We start from the raw sequence: 23008 nt of genomic DNA, 5'->3' as shown, positions 1-23008 counted from the left end.
AAGTTAAAGCTTGGTCGCAAATGGGTCTTCCAAATGGACAATGACCCCAAGCATACTTCCAAAGTTGTGGCAAAATGGCTTAAGGACAACAAAGTGAAGGTATTGGAGTGGCCATCACAAAGCCCTGACCCCAATCCTATAGAAAAAGTGTGGGCAGAACTGAAGAAGCGTGTGAGAGCAAGGAGGCATGCAAACCTGACTCAGTTACACCAGCTCTGTCAGGAGGAATGGGCCAAAATTCACCCAACGTATTGTGCGAAGCTTGTGGAAGGCTACCCGAAATGTTTGACCCAAGTTAAACAATTGAAAGGCAATGCTACCATATACTAATTGAGTCTATGTAAACAGCTGACCCACTGGGAATGTGATGAAAGAAATAAAAGTGGTGATCCTAACTGACCTAAGATATGGAATTTTTTGTTGGATTAAATGTCAGGAATTGTGAAAAACTGAGTTTAAATGTATTTGGCTAAGGTGTATGTAAACTTCCGACTTCAACTGTATTTTCAAATGCCAGTAGGCATTCTACAAACTTAGCTAGGGCTAAACTAGCGCTTAGCATGAGGCTAGCTAGCAAACTTCTAACCGATAATAACGTCAAACTAAAACATCTAACTACAAGGATTCAACAGGACAAAATATACAGGGAGTTTATACATTTGAGCCTTCGTTTAATAAAATAAAGTCATCCTTAAAAATATTTATTTATTCAAAATGTCCGCAACGCCATTTTGCTAGGTTCACCTCCATGTTAAATCCTATAATGGGGAGACTTAGTATTTTCTAGCTTGGACAAAAACAACAACAAAATGCACCATAAACATCACACAACCCCTTCAATAGTTAGTGAAACACGTTATCTTATTATTTTGAGGTATATTTTGTATTGTTATACTTTACAAACCTGTAAAACAGGAGACAAAAACTGTCTGGTTTCAGAAAAAGTTCTGTCAATAGAATGAGGAAGGGAGGTCACGATCACCAGTGTAAAGGCCACTAACCAACAGATCTGCTGGCTTCACCTAGTTGTACCAATACCGTTCGGGGCATATTAACCTGAAGGACTCCAATAATATCAAAGTAATACAATTTATGCCTCACAAATAATAAAACCATTTTTAAAAATCCATAACATAATAAACACAAAACTGTGACCATACATTTGGTAAGTGTCACATATTCATATGGTATCTGGGGGACCCCAACCCCTTTTTTAGGGCGAGGTTGGGGGGAGGCCTTGCGGGAAGGTGTGCTACGCCACTGACTGAGAGATTGTGAGTTTTGTGAGGTTGACTCCCAAATAATCTGAATTTTGCTGGTCTGCAAAACCATGCCCATTTTTATCATATTTCCCAGCATGCTCTATTGCAGTTAGAGTTCTTTCTTTCAATGTCTGGGTTTTTGCATGTACATTGATTGACAGTGGCGTAACGCAGTTTCGCGGGGCCCACTGCAGGTCTGAGCAAGGTATAGGTCTGAGCAAGGTATAGAGTACCACAGTATGAGTCATAATACCCATAATACCTAGCGGTCAAACAGGGAAATGGTTCCAAATGTTTTTCCACCATTCATTCATTTAATTTTTCATTTTAGTGGTTTGTAAAGGCTTAACATGGCATGACATTCTGTGACACAATACCTGTTAGCAAAGGTGTCCACTAGAGATGACGTGCAGGAGCTTGCAGGGATTTGTAGATGTCTAGTTTGATGCTAATTAGCATTTCAAAATCTGAGAATAAATAGAGCCGAATATATTGATAGAAGTCACCTTGTCCAAAAGAGATTTACATGGTTATCAAAAAGTCATGCCAGGCTTAACCTACATGAAACACAGTCCATATTTTAAGCGTTTCTAAAATCCCGTATGGGAAATATTAATGGTGGAAATACAATTGGAACCATTTCCCTGTTTGACCGCTAGGTTTTAAGGGTGTTATGACACCTCCACTGTGGTGTCATAATAGCTAATCTTATACTATTTAACACATTTGGCCATCAGGCTGAAATAAATGATTGCTGTTTTAAAGCAACCTTCCTGCATTTCTACACATATTCCCTTGGGGCGGTGAGAAAAATGTGCAGTTTTCAAATAAAATCAAATCAAATTTCTTTTGTCACATACACATGGTTAGCAGATGTTAATGCGAGTGTAGCGAAATGCTTGTGCTTCTAGTTCCGACAATGCAGTAATAACCAACAAGTAATCTAGCTAACAATTCCAAAACTACTACCTTATAGACACAAGTGTAAGGGGATAAAGAATATGTACATAAAGATATATGAGTGAGTGATGGTACAGAGCGGCATAGGCAAGATACAGTAGATGGTATTGAGTTCAGTATATACATATGAGATGAGTATGTAAACAAAGTGGCATAGTTAAAGTGGCTAGTGATACATGTATTACATAAAGATGCAGTAGATGATATAGAGTACAGTATATACGTATACATATGAGATGAATAATGTAGGGTATGTAAACATTATATTAGGTAGCATTGTTTAAAGTGGCTAGTGATATATTTTACATAATTTCCCATCAATTCCCATTATTAAAGTGGCTGGAGTTCAGTCAGTGTGGCAGCAGCCACTCAATGTTAGTGGTGGCTGTTTAACAGTCTCATGGCCTTGAGATAGAAGCTGTTTTTCAGTCTCTCGGTCCCAGCTTTGATGCACCTGTACTGACCTCGCCTTCTGGATGATAGCGGGGTGAACAGGCAGTGGCTCGGGTGGTTGTTGTCCTTGATGATCTTTATGGCCTTCCTGTGACATCGGGTGGTGTAGGTGTCCTAGCTAATCTCATGCTGTTCTACACATTTTGCAATGAGGCTGAGAGAACATGGGCCCCTCTTCCTTGCGGGGGCTGAGGGTGTGTTGATTGGTTAATTAAGCAATTCATGTATCTTATGCTACAGAAAGATAAATAACATATATTTTTCTAAACTAATACAATCTGGACAGGGTTGTGGAATGGAGGGCAAGCATGAGTTCTTGACTGGACGACATTGACACTTGACCATCAGCAATTTCAGCACAGTCTCTGACATAAACAGTACCATTAAAAAAAACCTACTCATTCAAGGGTTTGTGACCTCTAAAACCCTCACAAACCTCTACAGATGCACAATTGAGAGCATCCTGTCGGGCTGTATCACCGCCTGGTACGGCAACTGCACCGCCCACAACCGCAGGGCTTTCCGGAGGGTGGGCGCAACGCATCCCCGGGGGAAAACTGCCTACCCTCCAGGACACCTACAGCACCCGATGTCACAGGAAGGCCAAAAAGATAATCAGGGACAACAACCATCCGAGCCACTGCCTGTTCACCCCGCTATCATCCAGAAGGAGAGGTCAGTACAGTTGCATCAAAGCTGGGCCCGAGAGACTGAAAAACAGCTTCAGACTGTTAAATAGCCATCACTAGCACAGAGAGGCTGCTGCCTACATACAGACTTGAAATCATTGGCCACTTTAATAAATGGAACACTAGTCACTTTAATAATGTCACTTAAATAATATTTACATATCTTGCATTACTCATCTCATATGTATATACTGTATTCTATTCTGCGCTATCTATTGCATCTTAGCCTATGCCTCTCTAAATTGCATAAATCCATATATTTATATATTCTCATTCTATCCCTTTACTTAGATTTGTGTGTATTAGGTATTTATTATGAAGTTGTTAGATATTACTTGTTATATTATTGCACTGTCGGAACTAGAAGCACAAGCATTTTGCTCCACTCTCAATAACAGCTGCCAAACACATCTATGTGACCAATAAAGTTAGCTTTTCAATTTGATAATAGTGAAGACATCAAAACGATGAAATAACACATATGGAATCATGTAGTAACCCAAAAAGTGTTAAACAAATCTAAATATATTTTATATTTGAGATTCTTCAAAGTAGCCACCCTTTGCCTTGATGACAGCTTTGCACACTCTTGGCATTCTCTCAACCAGCTTCACCTGGAATGCTTTTCCAACAGTCTTGAAGGAGTTATCACATATGCTGAGCACTTGCTGGCTGCTTTTCCTTTACCCTGTGGTCCAACTCATTCCAAACCTTCTCAATTGGGTTGGGGTCAGGTGATTGTGGAGGCCAGGTCATCTGAAGCAGCACTCCAAAACTCTCCTTCTTGATCAAATAGTCTTTACACAGCCTGGAGGTGTGTTTTGGGTCATTGTCCTGTAAGCGCAAACCAGATGGGATGGCGTGTCACTGCAGAATGCTGTGGGAGCTATGCTGGTTAAATGTGCCTTGAATTCTAAATAAATCACTGACAGTGTCACCAGCAAAGCAACCCCACACCATCACACCTACTCCTCCATGCTTCATGGTGGGAACTACACATGCGGAGATCAACCGTTCTCCTACACTGCGTCTCACAAAGACGCAGCGGTTAGAACCAGAAATCTCAGACCAAAGGACAAATTTCCACCAGTCTAATGTCCATTGCTCGTGTTTCTTGGCCCAAGAAAGTCTTCTTATTGGTGTCCTTTAGTAGTGGTGTCTTTGCTGCAATTAGACCATGAAGGCCTGATTCCCGCAGTCTCCTCTGAACAGTTGATGTTGGGATGTCTCTGTTACTTGAATTATGTGAAGCATTTATTTGGGCTACAATAATCTGAGGCTGGTAACTCTAATTAATTTATCCTCTGCAGCAGAGGTAACTCTGGGTCTTCCTTCTCTGTGGTAGTCCTCATAAGAGCCAGTTTCATCAAAGCGCTTAATGGCTTTAGTGACTGCACTTGAAGAGACTTTCAAAGTTCTTGAAATGTTCCGGATTGACTGACCTTCATTTCTTAAAGTAATGATGGACTTTATTTTCTCTTTGCTTATTTGAGCTGTTCTTGCCATAATATGGACTTGGTCCTTTACCAAATCTTCTGTACACCACCCCTACCTTGTCACAACACAACTGATTGGCTCAAACGCATTAAGAAGGAAAGAAATCCCACAAATGAACTTTTAACAAGCCACATGTAATGCTCCGGGTGTCGTGGGTGTGGAGTCAAATGCAGGAGACAGAGAGTTCAATGCTGTGCGTCTTTTAATAGCACCAACGCACCACAGGGTGCTCACAAAAGTTACGTTCCCAAACACAGGGAATCAAAATGTACAATGGAACAAATCACGACCAGGCACAAACACGTACCTCTACAACAGAGCCGAAGGTTACATTGAAATAATCCCGCACAACAACCAGGCTGTCTAATAAAGACAAACTAATTAACCATACACAGGTGCTACCACTAAACATACAAGGAGGGGGAGGAAAAACAATCAGTGGCAGCTAATAGGCCGGTGACGACGACCGCCGAGCGCCACCTGCCCGGGAAGGGGAAACACCCTCGGTCGGACTCGTGACACCACACCTGTTAATTGAAATGCATTCCAGGTCACTAGCTCATGAAGCCAGTTGAGAGAATGCCAAGAGTGTGCAAAGCTGTCATCAAGGAAAAGAGTAACTACTTTGAAGAATCTCAGATATAAAATATTTTTAGATTTGTTTAACACTTTTTTGGTTACTACATGATTCCATATGTGTTATTTCATCGTTTTGATGTCTTCACTATAATACTACAATGTAGAAAATAATAATAATTAAAAAAAGAATATCCCTGGAATGAGTATGTGTGTCCAAACTTTTGGCTGGTACTGTGTATATACATATATATTTTTATATATTGAGTTGCTTCCAGAAGGGATACCTCAAAAACCACCATCAGTCCACCATTGCAATGAGAGCGCAAGTAGTACAGTTCCTGTATTGATGTCTATGGCAGAAACACATGGAGTATTGGTGGTTGAATCCTAGGGTCTCCTAATGATCACTTCTAAGAGACTGTAATTCTATACAGCGAAAAGAGAGACCCAGAGAGAATGTATAAGCTTTAAAAAACCACGTTCCTATGATCTTGAAAGTCAAAACCATTCCCTTTCGTCCACAATCTTTAAAGAGGTGCAATTAAGGAGGTAAAATTTAGATATTTTTGTCTTTAGTGTCCCTCTGGTAAACATAGCAGTTTGGAGCAATTAACCAACAGCTAATGAGCAAAGTGGGGGTCTGCCTCAATATCACACCATTGTTCATTTGCGTTTTTTAATTAATGGGGTTTGAAGTAAAAATCTCAAAAGTTTTTAATTGTTTTTCTTTAGGGGGGGGGGGGGGATCAGACCGTTAATTATAAGAAGGGCTTTAAAGTGTGGAGGATTTAGGGTTTTAATTAAAGAAGAATTTGTCAGGACTGATGAGACCAATAGACTGAGTTCAAATACGACACAATCCTCTGTTATTCCCCCCTTTCCCATCCATCTTTCTTTTACTCCACCTCTCTCTCTGTTTCCCTTGCCAACTTTCTTCCCCCTCTCCTTCTCTTTCATACTCATATCTTTCCACCATCTCATGACACACCTCTCTCTCTCTCGCTCTCTCTCTCTCTCTCTGGTGTTGTTGAATCTGTCTGTGCTTTGCAGGGTGTGGGTATCAGAAGGAGGATTAGGAGTTTCTCTGAGCTCTATTCTGAAATGGGAACGAGGAGGGGTGGATGGGGGAGGGGGGCTCAGTCACTCAACTGGATTCCCCAGATTGAATTAGTGAGGTTTTAGAAGAGTAAGAGTTTTTGGAGATGTACACAATGTTCCACTATTTTTTTCTCATTTCTTTTCTTCCCCCACTGCTGTTTTCTCTCTCACTCTTGCTCTCTCTCAAGTCATTACTTTCCTGCTCTCCCTTGCATTCACTCTTCTCGTCCCTATTTTGTTTCCCTCTCCCTCCTATCCCTTTCTGCCTCCCTCCCTCCCTCTCCGTTAATAGAGTATAAGATTGTTTTCATACCAATGATACATTAAGCTGAAGTGATTAACACAGTGTGAAACGTGATTACATGGCGTTGCTGATTGGCTGAGCTGATGCCCTTTACCAGAGAGACTTTGCTGGGTTACATCTTTACACGTAGCTCTCCACACAGCTGGGATCTCACCAGAGGAATCCAGGTTAATTGCCTTGATTGCTTGATTGGGGATATAGACGAGTTTTTCCAGAGGGAATTGAACCTTGAATCGCCTTATTATAGCTGACACCATCTCTCCCTCTCTCTCTCGCTTTGTCTGTCTGTCTGTCTCTCTCTCTCTCTCTCTGCAGCCTGTTTGCAAAGTCAATTTCAGACATAAACAAAAACAAGTTGCTGCTGGGAAGGTGGTCTGGTCTGTCTAGGTTTCCGTGGCGACAGAGGACAGGGTCGTCCCTTTACAGTGTTTGCCAATCACTGGGATTAATGGGCCGATATTACCGCACCCATCAGCGTCAGGAACAGTGGCACACCACCTCTCCCTTTCTCACTCTGGCTTATCAGCAGGGGAGGAATAATATTAAAGGATAACAACAAGGAAAATGGCTGACCTCCTGTTGTTTTCATGCCCAGTGCCAGTGTTATTACTCCAATCAATGTCATTACACATTCCAATAGATGAATGTTTGTTGTATGCATGATAATGTTGCCTATACCAGTTCATTTCAGCCCAATCTAATCTAGCAGCCATTTAAAACACACACAACCACATTGGAGAGACATGCCCCCTCAAGATATACTGTATTTCCACTGAAAACAAACTGCAGAGCAAATGCAATCATGATTAAACAACCTGACCCAGCATTCATCCACGACCTAATCAGCAGCAATAGGTTCAGCTCTATGTTGACCCCCCTCTCCCTCTCCTCCTAGCCATCTCCCTCCTCCTCATTTGCTGTCCCTCCTTTTTCCCTGGGAATGGTAGGGAATGGGGAGGATTAACCCATGTCAACCTCTTCCCTCATCCCTCTATCGTTTTAACTCTGTTGCCCATCACGTACTGGCGGCCCTTATCTGTTTATCCCTCTCCCCCTTATTCTTCATTTATTTCACTACATCTTTTTTTCTCTCTGCGTTCATGTATTTTCTGACCTTCACCGGGATCTTTCTCTCTCGTGTTTCTTTATGACTCTGTTCACGGGGTCTATTTGAACAAACCTAACGCAGGCGGTTTCGCTATAGGTTCAGGGGTGTGTCAAATGTTTGAGCTATTCCCACTGCCACAGTTGTCATCGCACTTGCTGGCGGGGGCACGAAAGGACTGGGTTTTTGATGAATCAACAAGTTGTGGGTGTGTCAAGTCTTGGCCCCTCACTGGCCAATCAGAACGTGGCTCCATGGCAAAATATGTAGTTGCTTCAGGTTGTGTATTTACTGTCTTTTATGTGTCACCTTGGAATCAACTCCAATTCCAATGTTCATCCGTTATAGCTTGTTAAATGGCTTACAGAAACTAAATAACAAAATGTAGACCTGTCCCATCTTTGCTAAATAGGTTAACTTGAACCTGTTTTCAGTCCTCATTGTTCTAAGTAATTGCATGCCAAACATTGTCAATAAGCAAGATTAAATTCATTATTGAAAAGGCCTAAAAAAAGAGACAGAATAATTCTAATCAAATTCTAAACAAAAGAAAAGAACAACTTATTTAAAATAGGCTATGTCACACTTACAGGCACCTTACTTTCTCCCCGTGGGCATATAATATTACAACAATGAAGACTATGGAGGGTTTTTACACACATCCAAACTTTTAACAGTAGCTGGACAAAGATCCTATATAAGAGAAGGGAGAATGTCGACTCACCGCCTGTACGCTGCTCCTAAATAGGCCTATGTTTTCTGAACATAATCGGAACCATTTACAGATCAGATCGTAGTCACACATCTCCATAAGCCGCACTGCAAGCGTGCCACGGACGTTGTCAACATAAAACCAGGAAGGTGAATCATTCTAACAAGTTTGGTTGTAATACAATTTTCTGACAAAAAAAAAATAACCCAGCAATCAGTTTGAACAAAAAACAACAACAATAAATAAATGTCAAATGTAATGACATCATCAAATCCCCAGGATCAAAAAAGACACGCATTTCTGTTGAACTGGCCTTCGTTATAGTAGATCTAAGGGAGGTCTTGGGTTTTTAACATACGAAACAGAAAAATAAGCTATTTTTACAGATGACAAATAACTTCTAAATATAAGGTTTCATCGGTATTCACTGAGGTTCTCATCTCTCCTTTCATGATGGGCATGGACAAATAGCCTACATCCATGCATAGATCAAAAGGGAATGTCGGCTCGCTGTTCTACTTGATATTTTAATAACGCATTGGTGATTCATATTGATTTCCAATTGGTCTTAGGAGCCAAACCCTTCGTCGGCTATGCTTGGTTTTTAATCAAATAAAACGAAATGGGGAAAAAAACAAGTTTTTTATGTTTGTAAATACGTATACAGGCACCAAAAGCACATTAGTCTACTCTTGTTCCATGCTCATATTGGCAGTGTGTGTCCCGGGTGTATAGGCTGTGTTTCCACTGTCAAAATTCATGTTGCCATAACCAACTGTGTTACCGCTAAAACCAGCTTTTGGTTGACCTTAAATATCCATATCAGCGCTGCCTAAAATTAGCACTTTGGATCATGTTTTTAAGGACACACCTCAAATATTTCCACCCCGCCCATCTGAGTGCAAATGAGCTGATATAAGACAGTAAATTGCCCGAAGCCTGGTGTTAGGGCCGGGAAAATGCCAGTGCGCCAGTTTTTACACGAGGCAATAGCTATCTAATGTGCGTTTTGACGTTAGCGCCACCTTAACGCCAGCCGATAATATAGCCCCAAGGCTGCTAGTACAGCAGATACTGTACATTCCTTACAGTAGCTATATTTTCTACAACAATAGCAAATGTGATTGAGGCCTCACTTCGGTCAATCGCAGGAGTATTTATGCTGTAGAGGATGTGTTACCGGTGTTAAAACTGACACCTGCAAGCTGTTCCTCCTTGGAGACATTGCTAGTGGATAATGACTCAAAAGTACACCTGTCCTTGACATACAGCGTAAACATTCTCATTGTACCTGCAGTGAGCTTGTTTTCTTTTTGGTGTCGTTTAATTGGGGCCCAGAATCTTGAAAAACACAGTGCCATGTTACAATTGCCCTATACAGTGACAGGTTTTAGTTGGACAGTCTGTCATATTGTAAACAACAGGAAGTGCAGGGTGTATTTCCTGTGTGTGTCTGTGGTCTGAAGGCCCTCTGTAGGGGACATTATCTAGTTATGACCTAGTAGCCTGACAAGGGAAGTTTTGTTTTGAGGGCAGGATAGCCCATTCCTGTGCTTTTCTTTCTGTGGAGTGATTCACAATGGAGGATGGATGGAAGTCATCATGTCTTTACCCTCTGACTGGCTGGGGCCATGCGGGGGGTGGGGGGGGGCGGTGGCAGGGTGACAGAGAAGGACACACTGCAGGGTTAATCGACTCACACTGGTCGACTTTGCAGGGAGGAGAGAGGAAGAGGGATGGAGGGAGATGGGATAGGGAGAGAGAGGTGTTCAGTTAGAATAGCAAAGGGGGGAATGAGAAACGAAGACACGGAGAGAGGAATGAAGCAGGAATAGTGGAGCCCGGGAATGAGTGAGAAAGATGAGGAGAGAGGTGAAAGAATGGGAGCGAGTGAATGAGGGAGGGAGACAAGGAGAGAACGAGAGAGATGGTGAAAGGGAGGGGAAAGGTGCAAGAGATTGATGAGAGAGAGTGAGAAACTAATTCTCACTTCACTCTGGCCTGGAAGATTAACGGAGATTAGAGAGATAGAGAAAAGGAAGGGAGAGATGGACTGATAACTTCTACCGCATGCCAGCCAGAGAGAGATCTTTGAATGCCTAATACCCTGAGAGGGAGCGGGAAAGAGAGAGAGGGAGGGAGGGAAGGAGAAAGGGAGGGGGAGAGAAAAGGAGGTAGGGAATGAAATGGAAGAGATATATTGTGTGTGTGTGAGAGAGATAGAGAGAGAGAGAGAGAGAGAGAGAGAGAGAGAGAGAGAGAGAGAATTGGAGCGATAAAAGGATGGATGGATCAAAAGAAAGAGTGAAATGCTGGCTCAGAGGACCCTTAATGGTAGTGGTCCGTGAGAGTGATGTCCTTGTATTAGTGGCCATTTACATGAGTGTGTAGTAATCCTGGCTGGTCTGTGGGGTGGAGATAACAACAGAGGTACAGTATCCAAGTCCTTTATAGCTGCAGAACTCTCTGCCCTCTCAGTCTAATACTATCCTCCAGTCCAGAGGATGCCCACTTGTCCGGTCGGTTAGTGGAAATGTCAGCACCTTTGTCCATCTGTTTTTTTTCTACTCCGAGAACCGAGCCTTCCCTTCTCTTGGCCCGTCCTCATGCCCTCTTCGCCATGCCCAAACACAGACACCCACTAATGTGTTCCCTCTTATTCTATCGTATGTTCTCCAGCTCCAGGTCCATCCCCCAAACATAGGCCTTTGCCCAATATTAGGGAGAGCGTTATACTGCACGCACACATCCACACTTGAACTTACACACACACACAGACACACACACACACTCTAACCCTCAACTTAGTCTCAAAGGCCGCCATAGCAGACTCAATCCTTCATGGAGGATTACAGCTTAAGCTTCTCCACGGCTATAGATGCAGTTTTATGGAAAAGCACAGGGCTTTTTCGAAGAGCCCTGTGATCTGTACATTAGCAGAAGGGGGATTCTCCACCTCTGCAGTGTCCTCATTATCGTCACGACCCCCCCCCCCCAGAGCTGACCGCAGGCTACGGTTGGTCTTTGACAGTCCCCCTCTGCGCCCCTGCCACCTGCCCCTTGCCCTCTGGGATGATTTCAACCGTGCTGAGGAATTGACCTTGTGGTAGGGACGGGATTGGTACTGAATGTGTGTGTCTGTCTCAGTGTGTGTGTGTCTCGACATCTTGAGCTGCTTGCCGGAAGCGAGCCGGAGAACCTGCACACCATCACCCAGCGTGACAACGCTCAACACAGAAAACGGCCCTGATAAACAGCACCCAACCAATTTTGATCTCATGCACCACCGCATGCCACAAGGCTGAGCTGACCAAACTCGGAAACTCGCAGCTCGGGAAATCCCTAAGGTTTATCCTCTAACCCAACCGACAACTCTGAGCTGAAAACATATACAAAATCAAAATCAAAGAACTCTGAGACAAAACCCAACACAAGCCACAGAGGAAAGGGAAGTAGAATCCACTGAACAAAGGTCATTTATCATTGTCACTTTAGCTACCTCTCCTTGGTTGCCTATCTGTTAGCACCCAGCGCACACGGTGCTACCTGGCTAGCTGAGAGCACAAAGAAAACACTTAACTGCTCCCTCCGATACAACAGATCGAGAAAATAAACAAACAAACTGACCCAAATAGAAAAAGACAAAAACAAAATGCATTTGAGATTGGGGCGAAGTCATTAGCATTACAAAAATATCTGTCGCCGGTGAAATAAAGCTGAGGAGGACCGAGGGAGCATAAAAGTCAGACAGAAGGGGAGATATATGCTAATAAGGCTGGGACTTTGTGACTCCAACAAGGGGGATTAAAAAGTGTGGCAGCAGAGAGAGAGAGCGAGAGAGGCTCCGAGGCCCAGAGCACAACACATAACTAGCTCAGCTCAACAGTACCATGCAAATATAATAATATAGTGCTACAGTAATATGGCATGACAACATAGCAACTCTCCAGGCTATAGCCTACTGACCAACGCCAAACTAGTGCAATGGCGCGCAACTAAGGTAAATGATTCATCAGTTGTTACGCAGTTCAAACAAGTACTGACATAGGCCCTGCACAGACCTCAAAGCCAACTACATGATATAACATTTATGGCATCATGCTAGTTATGGTCTAGTCTCGATTGATGTAACGATCACACAAGACAAGTACAGCGTGGCATCAAACACTAACACTGATCACAAGACTCGTTTGACTCCGTTTAAGTATAGCGAAACATGAGTATGTTACTAGGCAACAACCCCTCACCACTATTAACAATCAATTAAAGATATAGCTGAGGGAGTTCTGGAAGAAACGTTCTATTGAGCAGCACATGGTGCGGAAGACTATCGATCATGATCAGGCATTAGACTGCGGTGCCATTGTGCTCCTTTCACTGTGCTGCCCATGGAGATAATATTGAGTTTTTTTTTTAATGAAAGCGAGTTCTACTGTAAATGGATTTGTGCGTACTTAAAAAAAATATCAAGTGTCATTATTCGGGCCTCTTCTTCACAGCTGTGGCCTTGTTGTGTCTCTTTTTATAGTGCCGTCTCCTGTCCATCGGTCTGCGATGTATTCGAATTCCAACCTTGGGCACTTTGGTGTTTTTTCATCTCTGAAATGTTTCCCCCTCGACCAGCTGGGCCGGCAAGCTCCCCGGCAACGCCCTTGAAACGTAAACAGGCGAGAAGGAAGTCGAGATTTTGTCTTTTTAATAATTTTTAATAATCAACGTACAATATATCTATCGTACCTCCCTTTTCTATGAGGAAGGACAAACTTTATTTTGTTGATGTACGAGGTTTGCAATGTTGCAATGTACCGAGTGGGTTGGGGATGCATCAAGGATATTGTTAGACAAAATCTCCTGTGCATTAGCAACATTCTGTTCACACACACACACACACACACACATACACACACACACACTTTGCCTGCAGGGAGAGTGTTCATAGATTACGGGGACATTCTCTAAAATGTCAGGCAGTTTTGAGAAGATCAGATAGCTGTTTGATGTGCGAAAACAGCCAGGCAGAAGATGAAGAAAGGCAGTCTTGATGGGCATCAGGTGTAATTTCTGTAAATGCCTCTGCTGCCTGAGTGACTCACCACTCCTCTGTGTCCATGTGGTGAATTTCTACCCAGGAGACCTTGACACAGACCAGCAGAGCTGTCTGCTACAAAAACACCCCTCTGACCTTAGGTTATCATTGTGCAGGTAGACCACTGAAGCTTCTACTTTTGTTCTTGAAATGCAGGAGAGGTACAGTGCCCAGGTGTAATGCTTGTTAGTCGGCGTCTGAGTATAGAGTCATATTATGTGTGGGAAAAGCTTGGTAGCTCGTTCCACCGTCCAAATACAGACTTTTCTCTCCTTGTTAAAAACATAGATCTCTCGTGGTTTCCCCATGAGAATGAACTCAGGCAGTGCAGGGAGGGAATATGTTTATTCATTATCTAACACTTGAATGGATGTGAACGCTGAACATGAGAATTTGCTACATCACATGGTTCGAGGGGTCATGGTATATCCCTGTACTCAAACACTTAGCGCTAAACGTGTTAAATTCAAAGTAATCCGATTAGTAATGATTTTAGATCATGCCAGTGGGCTGTAGTAGTGTAGGAATGGATTCTGAGTGAATGATCTTTTCCCTAGAGGTTCTTAAAGCAATGCGAGGATGTTGTGAATACTCTGCTAATCCTGGTACTGTATATAGTCTCCTGTGAACAGTTTCACTTGATCCAATTGTTAGCTGGAAATGTTCTTTTGCTATAACCTTTAACCCAGCTATAGAACACTCTGACCAATCTGGGACCCTTGTGGATCATAAGCCCTTCTTTCTCTTTGTATTACAGTGATGAGTCTGTATTCTAAGCTCGGAGCCGGCCCTGAAGTGGACTTATCGTTCTGCACTTATCAAAACGAGGACTTCGTCTGGATGACTGGATTACACTCTTCCGTTCTACTCTCCGTTGGTTCCTTTGTTGTTTTCCCTCCTTTTCTTTCTTCTCTCTCTGTCCCGAACGAACCCACCTCTCAGGGGATTTGCCTCTTCAGGCCTGGCAGGGAATGGCCGGTGACTGGTTCCCAATGCCTGTGCAGCTGTGATGCTCACCGTTCACATTTACCGTCTTGTGACAGATTTCACCTGCAGCCCAGACACAATCAGGGCATGGATAGATGAATTCCATCTGCACAGATTTATCCTCGACTCCTTCGTTGAGGAGGAGCGAGGAGGAATGACTCCTCATCCTCCAGATTCACTGTGCTGATTTATAAAGCTCGACAGGTCTGCTTTTATCTGCTGAGGTTCAAGACAAGGCCTGGGTTATGTGTGTTCAATGGCTTTATGCTCTTAAAACGTAGCGATGGTCTCCCAAGACGGGCCTGTTTTGCTCGTGGCTGCCTCTTCTATCTCCTCTTCTCTCTGTTGTTTGTTTCTCCATGCATAATTATAAGGGCGACTGTTCTTGGACTACCTTTCCTAGAAAGGCGAGCTCTCTCTTTCTTCTCTGACTTTTGTGGGTCCCAGAGGTGGTCCCCTGAGCTTTCCACCGGGAACAGAACGACACACATATGTGTTGTTGTTTGTGTGGGGTGTCTTTCTTGCAGTCTAGCGGTGTGTGTGTTGAGAAGAGACTGTGTTTGTGTTTTCATGTATTTGTATATCAATATTTTCTGAGTGTCTGGAATTAGGAGGGAATGGCTATGTTTTAGTTTTGTGTTTTTCTGCACCCGTGATAATATATATGTATGCGATTGTGTGAGAGATGGGGCTCCAGAGAGGAAAGGAGAGCTAGACAGCACGGACCGAGGTGAATCGTAATTAAAATGTTCAGTCTCGTTAAGTTGGTGACAGCCTTCACTGCAACTCGGCTTCCTGCGATCGATGGCAGAGATCTGCCTCTAATACTAACGAACCAAACGATCGTTTGAGTTTGGGGCCCAAGGAAGGGAAAAATTAATTAAGATATTTATGGCCCCAATTAATCAGTTCAGCAAGAAACTCTGTGCACCCGAGGGGGTAAATGGAACACGGTAGGAAGCAGCGGAAAGTTAAAAGACGAGAGGGTGTTCCACCGTCTACATACCGCATGCCCCCTACTCACCTTTAACCCACTGTGAGGAGCCGTTAACTCTGGGGTGGCTGCTCTCATCCCAGGGACACTATAGCTCATCAGCGTCTGAATGAGGAAGTAAGGGAGGCAGGGCCTGGTAATCACACAGGTTGGTTGTCACAGTGATTATAACCTGGACAGTGCTCTGAATTGTGTTAAATGTAGAAATGTGTCTTATTAGAGATGAAGTCTATTGGAGAGCAATGTCGTTCACACGTCGACATCCCACAACTTTGAGATGAGGAAAAATACCCTCCGGAGGCTCCAGATTTGTAGTTATGAGCACAGGGACAATCAGCCTGTGTCTCCCCTGCTGATACCGTGGGGGATATCAAGCGCATCACCTGGAGCAGAATGAGGGTGTATATTGATGGGTGTATTGCCATTAGACACAGCATGAGTAACACATTCAACCTACTATCATGAGTAACACATGCCGTGTTTTCAACCAATGCATGGTACTACATGTTACATCATCCACTCATTAGAACAATGAGTCACACTCCATAGTCTACTCTGAGCCACTCTGTTCGACAGAAGAATGCAGTCCAGGTACGTACAGGGATCAGTTGAAGGACTGCAATGACCCCATAAAGTCACTGGGAAACCACAGTCTGACACAACATCCCAGATAGACACCAGTAATGAACCCTTCTCCCAACCACTAACAATCCACGCATCGATATTCTGACCTGCTACCTGCCCTCAGCCCGTTAACAAGGTGCCCATGGCAACGACTGCCTGGCCCGACAAGTTCCCTGACAATATGTTCATCCTGGACAGAGCGGGTGTCATTGAGCTTGGGTGAGAGGTCGTTCTGATTGGATCTTCAAACTGCAGTAGCCTGCATGTGTAGTAACGCTCCCGGAAATACAGACATATTCAATGAATGATACCCTGTTAACTTGTGTTGTGGTACTTCTAGTCAGTAAATACTGTGACTGTGAATACGAAATGTTCCACTTGATATATGAGTACTATATGGGTTTTATAATGGTATGTTGTGTCATCAATATGGATGCCAGACACCTGTCAATTCCAATGTCACTGGGCCGTCAAAGGGAGAGGGTTGGCTGATTGATTGAAGTTAGAGAGAGAGCACGGAGGGTGAGGGACGCTACGACAGCATCTCATGATTGACAGGGAACGAGGAAAGGACAGGAAAGACGAGCAGAGGAAGGGATAGCATACTAAAACAAACCTGGGGCGGAGAACGATGGAGAGACTGCGATGGATAGATAGGCAGAGCTAGAGAGACGGGTGGTGAGTGGGAGAGGTGGTAATAGGAAAAGACGAGGAGGAGGAAGTGTAAGGTTTTTTCTTAAGAAAAACGATTTGTTTAAATGGGGAAGGAGGGCAGGAGAGGAAGGGAGAAAGGGTGAAGGAGGAGTCTTTTGGGATTATTTGGACTTTATTCATGCCCCAATGAATGTACTGACAGGGTCTGTCTGCACCACAACACTGCTCAAGTGTCCTACACACCAACGCCACCACACTGCACAAGACAGCACACAGTTAAACAAAAACAGTACACAACTCACAAAGCTCGAAACAACAAGAGTGCACAAAATCAAAGGCATGAATCCGTATTGCGCGTGGCAACACAGTGCGACCTACAGGAACACTTTCGGCACTCAGCGTAACAACAACTATCTGACTGTACCTCGCGACGCACCACTGCTTGTGTAAATGTGATTTCTGCCCCGTTAGTTGATCTGTCCTGCTTGTTCATCTGTGAGTTATCCTACCTACCTTGCTGTGTCGCTCCACTTTTAATTAACACAGTGGGATGATTCAAGTTCTAACTGAATTATCTCTATCCTTTCTCTCAGGGTGTTCAACCCTCCCTGGGAAACTGAACGAGACATTCTGCAAGAGGGGGGTGGGGGGGGAAACAGCAGAGAGGAGCTGTGAACAGATAGAGAAAGATATTCAACGCGGCGCCTGTCCTCCATCTCAGTGTGAAGGGCACGTAATGGAAGAGTGAGAGGGAGGATATAAGGGAAAGTGAAATAGAGAGAATGAAGACAGCCGGAAAACAAGTGTTTCCTTGCACCAAGCATCACTCAAACTAGGACATCTCACCACAGGACAAGATGATCACCAGGAATCTGCTCCTATTGGTCTCACTGTGTCTGTGGGAGGAGCTTATGGGAGAAGGTTCAGCCGCTAAGATTGTCCGGAGAAGAGGGGTGGGCGGGACTCACCTGCTGAAGCTAGGGGAGAACAGAATAGCGGACCAATGGGATTCAAGCGTGAATTCAAACATGATGCCCATGGTGACTCTTAGAAACTCAATTGGACATGACCTGGGTGGTGATAGTGGCTCTATCTCTCACCCCAAAATACCCCAGAATCATGCAGCCATGCCATCTAATAAGGAGAGGCAGGCTTTTAAACCTAATCCAGTTCTGGACATGGAAGAAAACCCTATCAAAAAAGGAGAATCAACTCTGTCGCCCAATAACATGGAATCGGTCCAGGAGAAAGAACTTAAAAAGATCAAGAATGGTACCAATAATGCTGGGACTCCCACCAAAACAGGGAGGAGGGAGAAAGCATTCCTAGTTCACCGTAGACCAGACCTACACTCCAATAGAACCAGATTCAAATCCATTTCCCGATCCAGAGTGAGACCAGATCTGAGCATTCACACCACAGGGCTGCAAGGCAAAGGACTCACTATGGATTCAACCAGAAAATTAAATGTGACCGGCAGCTACAGTGTCCTAAAACTGCTGTCAAAAGAGAACCTGGTGATGATTGTGAACTCACAGATGCAGAGTGTTCCGAGTCTGAATGATTTTCAGAGCAAGAGCAGTCGAAGCAGAAAGAGAGATTTGATTGATGTGGATCACAGCCCGATGGAGGCCCTAAAATTACAGAAGCAAGATTTGGCTGTTACTCAAAACCACTTCGCATTGGATAATCCAACTGCACTGCCGCATATAAACCCTGTCACAAATCCTGATCCAAGTCTAGAAAAGGCTGTTCACACTTTAAGTGAAGTCACTCTAGATTCTGGTGTGGGAAAAGACAACTCTGAGATGAGGGCTGCAGATAGTACAGTCACTTGGAAGAGCAAACACACCTCTCACCCTCTGTCAACACCTATGAATGAGGTCAGTCTCGACACTGACAGGGAGGTGACCATCAGTAAGACCAGTAAGACTGACCCTCCGGCCATGACCAAGCATCTCCCCTCAAGCATCTCTTCTCAGACAAATGCTGGCCCTCCCTCAGTGTTCACCTCGCAGCCCCAGGGAGAGGGGACTGGGAGTGTGGCAGGGGATTCCCATAAGGAGAGTTTTCTTCACACAGCCTCACCAGGACTCAAAATCCTCAGTCCGATTGCCACTCAAGACCCTGAAGGTGGCGCCACAGAGCCAATCGATAGCAGCCATGTCCTCAAACTCCACCCAGACACACACTGGGGCTTCAACCAGGACAAGGCAGCCGGTGGGGGGATGACAGTTGAGTCCCATCCCGGGAATGGGCGGGGCCTGGTGTTCCAAGAGGCGGATGAGGAGGAGGGCCGTGGTCAAATGGATGGGGAGGGGGCTCGGTCACGCAGCAGGAGGAGTTGGATCTGGAACCAGTTCTTTGTGATTGAAGAGTACAGCGGGCCTGAACCGGTGCTCATCGGACGGGTAAGGAACCTTTATTAACTATTCATTAGAGTTATGAATCACTTTATGTGTAACTTATTCCAGCCAAGGGTCTCTAACTCTAACTCCTACTCTCACACCTGGCTCAACTAATCGTGGTCCTGACTGAAGACCATGATGAGTTGAATCAGGTGTGTTAAGGCTGGGCAAGTACAAAAGCCTGCACACCAACTCCAGGACCAGAGTTGAAGAGCCCCAAGTTCTGAACTGTCCTAATTCAACCCTAACATTAACTAACATTAATGCTCTTTATGTCCACTGGTGGTACTATCTCATTGTCCTCAGCAGCTGCAGGGTTTGTTTTGTATGTGTCGTAAACCTTTCAATTGGAATTGATTTACAGCAGACCAGTCTACTGTGGTGCCCTCCAATCCTCATGAAGACTTAGATGAATCAATGAGGCACTGAGGCTCAACAAAACCCCTTCATCCATATGGGCCCCTGGGACCAGTCATGACTAGCACCAATCTACACACACCAATGGGAAATTACATCTTCATTCAAATTAATGTGCTCAGTTTTTCATTACATCATTGATCCCGAAGGCAGTAGTAAAAGTTTTCTCTCATTTCAGACCAGGTCAGGACCTGTCAATTCTTCTCCCTCGTGGCCAGCAGTCCAGTAGGCCCGGTGGAATGATATTTCAATCAGGTTGATTTACATGTACATTTTAGTCATTTAGCAGACACTTTTATCCAGAGCGATTTACAGGAGCAATTAGGGTTAAGTGCCTTGCTCAAGGTCACACCGATAGATTTTTTTCACCTAGTTGGGTCGGGGATTCGAACCAGTGATCTTTCGGGTTACTGGCCCGACGCTCTGAACCTCTAGGCTACCTGCTGCCCTTGATACATCTTACGAACATAGATTTATCACGACTACATCAACCACCTCAAAATACTACCAGGGGCTGTATTTCTCCCCCTACGCTCTGGTAATTCATTATAGCAATCGTGTAGCCGACTCATCCTGCTCCATTGGTTTCCAAAGACTACTGTGGATGTGACTTAGGCCATGTTGGCTGGACATGAGCATACCCAAGCTCTCGCTGTACTTAACCTTAGAGTTGCACTGTGTTGATACGCTGCAGTGTAAGATGGCTAATGTATAAGTCACTGTGGCCAGTTTGCTGAGTAAATGAATAGTAATGATTCTGTGTGAGTGCTGCGGGCTGTCTGACAGCACTGAGGGAAAAAGAGAGAGGGGGGAAGAAGCCCCGCTCTGTGGGAAATGTCTCCCTGTCTGCAGATCCTATTTTACAAACGCTTAGGCCAAATTGCTTCACGGTTTATATCTTGCTGTACAGACTGTCAGGCAGGGGCCCTCTCCGACTGAGACCGGAGTCTGTAAGTAGCCTACTGACTATTAGGGAATGCTTAATATGGGCACCTCAATCAGGCCTTCCAGGACATGATGTATGATGGATGACAAATTGCCCAAATTGATACAGAACGGGCAAGGACAGAATGCATGAGCTGAATGTCCAGTGGTACAGATGGCCAGCATTGTAAGTCATTAGTTCCAATATGCTCTGGTGAGCAGGTATTTACGCCTGCAGATTGTATTGAGCTCTATGAGGGAACACAGCCAGACCACACACGCGCGCCATATGATATCGCTGACACATGGAGTCCCCCCAGAACACCAATTGTGTGTGTTTTCATGTGTGTGTGTGTGTGTGTGTGTGTGTGTCATTCATTTCAGGGTGTATCAGAGCTGTACATACATGCATAATGCTTTTATACATCTTAATACGTATGAATGTTTCACCTTCCTACTCTGGCCCAGTATATGCTACAGGCTGTACAGGCTGCAGGCTCAGCTGCAACACACTGAAGATCAATGGGGACATGATGCTTTGCGTCTCCTTAATTAGAGAGATGATCATGGTTCGATGATGGAGACTGTGATGACGGATATACTGTATAGACAGCCGGTGCTTGTGCCAGATGCGTTGCAGTTCATGGTTTTAGCCGTCAAAGACACACACACACACATACACATACACACACACACACACACACACACACACACACACACACACACACACACACACACACACACACACACACACACACACACACACACACACACACACACACATACTGTACACACACGCACACACACACACAAACAGACAGACATGTACGCAAACACACACACACATATTACTATATATTGCTATATACAGGAGGATCTGAAATGACTGACACCCTTGATAAACATGAGCAAAAAAATACTGCATAAAATAAATCATTCAAATACTGAGCTATATTGTATGCTCAAAGAAATTGGCAAATTATACTATTTTATACGAATACAATTGATCAAAGGAAGAGATTTTGTTTAACAAGTAATACTTTTTCTCTCTCAAAAAGTTAGGGGTCAAAATGATTGTGAAGATAACAGCACTGAGTTGGAGAACACATTGGGAGTAATCATAGACTATTTCTCCATACAGAATCCTTCCTAATCCTTTGTATCCTTCGTCTGTGCTTATGAACTGCCCTCTTCAATTCAAACCACAGGTTTTCAATGGGTTTCAAGTCCGGAGAGGGAAATAGCCATTGCAAAATGTTTATTTTGTGGCCAATTAACCATTTCTTTGTGGATTTTGAAGTGTGCTTGCTGTTATTGTCCACCTGGAAGATCCAATTAAGGCCATATTTCAGCCTCCTAGCAGAGAAATCCAGGTTATTGTCCACCTGGAAGATCCAATTAAGGCCATGTTTCAGCCTCCTAGCAGAGAAATCCAGGTTATTGTCCACCTGGAAGATCCAATTAAGGCCATATTTCAGCCTCCTAGCAGAGAAATCCAGGTTATTGTCCACCTGGAAGATCCAATTAAGGCCATGTTTCAGCCTCCTAGCAGAGAAATCCAGGTTATTGTCCACCTGGAAGATCCAATTAAGGCCATGTTTCAGCCTCCTAGCAGAGAAATCCAGGTTATTGTCCACCTGGAAGATCCAATTAAGGCCATGTTTCAGCCTCCTAGCAGAGAAATCCAGGTTATTGTCCACCTGGAAGATCCAATTAAGGCCATGTTTCAGCCTCCTAGCAGAGAAATCCAGGTTATTGTCCACCTGGAAGATCCAATTAAGGCCATGTTTCAGCCTCCTAGCAGAGAAATCCAGGTTTTTGTCCTGTTACTGGGTAAAGTTCATGAGCAAAATGGCCCCATAACATCAACGATCCACCTCCTTAATTTACAGTAGGTATGGGGACCTTTTGTGTTTATTCATTGTCATTTCGACGGCAACCCCACCACCGTGGCCAAAGAGCTCTATTTTCATGTCATCTGACCAAAGCACCCGTTTCAATCCAAGTGCCAATGCAGTTTAGAAAACTCCAGGTGTTTACATTTGTTGGATGACGTGGAAACAGAGCTCTTTGGCCACGCACGCCAGTGGTGGGTTTGGCGTCGAAAACTAGATAGTGCCTCTTAAACAAAATCTCTTTCTATGAGCAATTGTATTAGGATAAAATAATATAATTTCCCATTTTTTTTCGAGCATTCAATAATGCTCAGTATTTGAATCTTCTTCTTTTTTTACACTGTCATTTTTTGCCCATCT

General features: G+C 44.0%; 1 protein-coding gene across 2 annotated transcripts in view; it reads left to right on the top strand.

Annotated features, from left to right (window-relative positions):
• The window catches only part of cdh24b (cadherin 24, type 2b), a 137516-nt gene that overhangs the window by 33262 nt on the left and 81246 nt on the right, over positions 1-23008 (top strand). For both annotated transcript variants that reach the window (XM_020462471.2, XM_031807197.1), the window contains exon 2: positions 17598-19415. In XM_020462471.2, coding sequence (XP_020318060.2) covers positions 17862-19415 — 1554 coding nt within the window. In that variant the 5' untranslated portion in view covers positions 17598-17861. The remainder of the gene's footprint in view (positions 1-17597; positions 19416-23008) is intronic.

This window comes from Oncorhynchus kisutch, linkage group LG27 (assembly GCF_002021735.2).
Source record: "Oncorhynchus kisutch isolate 150728-3 linkage group LG27, Okis_V2, whole genome shotgun sequence".
Classification (NCBI taxonomy): Eukaryota; Metazoa; Chordata; class Actinopteri; order Salmoniformes; family Salmonidae; genus Oncorhynchus; species Oncorhynchus kisutch.
Note: the sequence above shows the minus strand (reverse complement) of the source record. Positions and strands in the feature narration are given on the sequence as shown.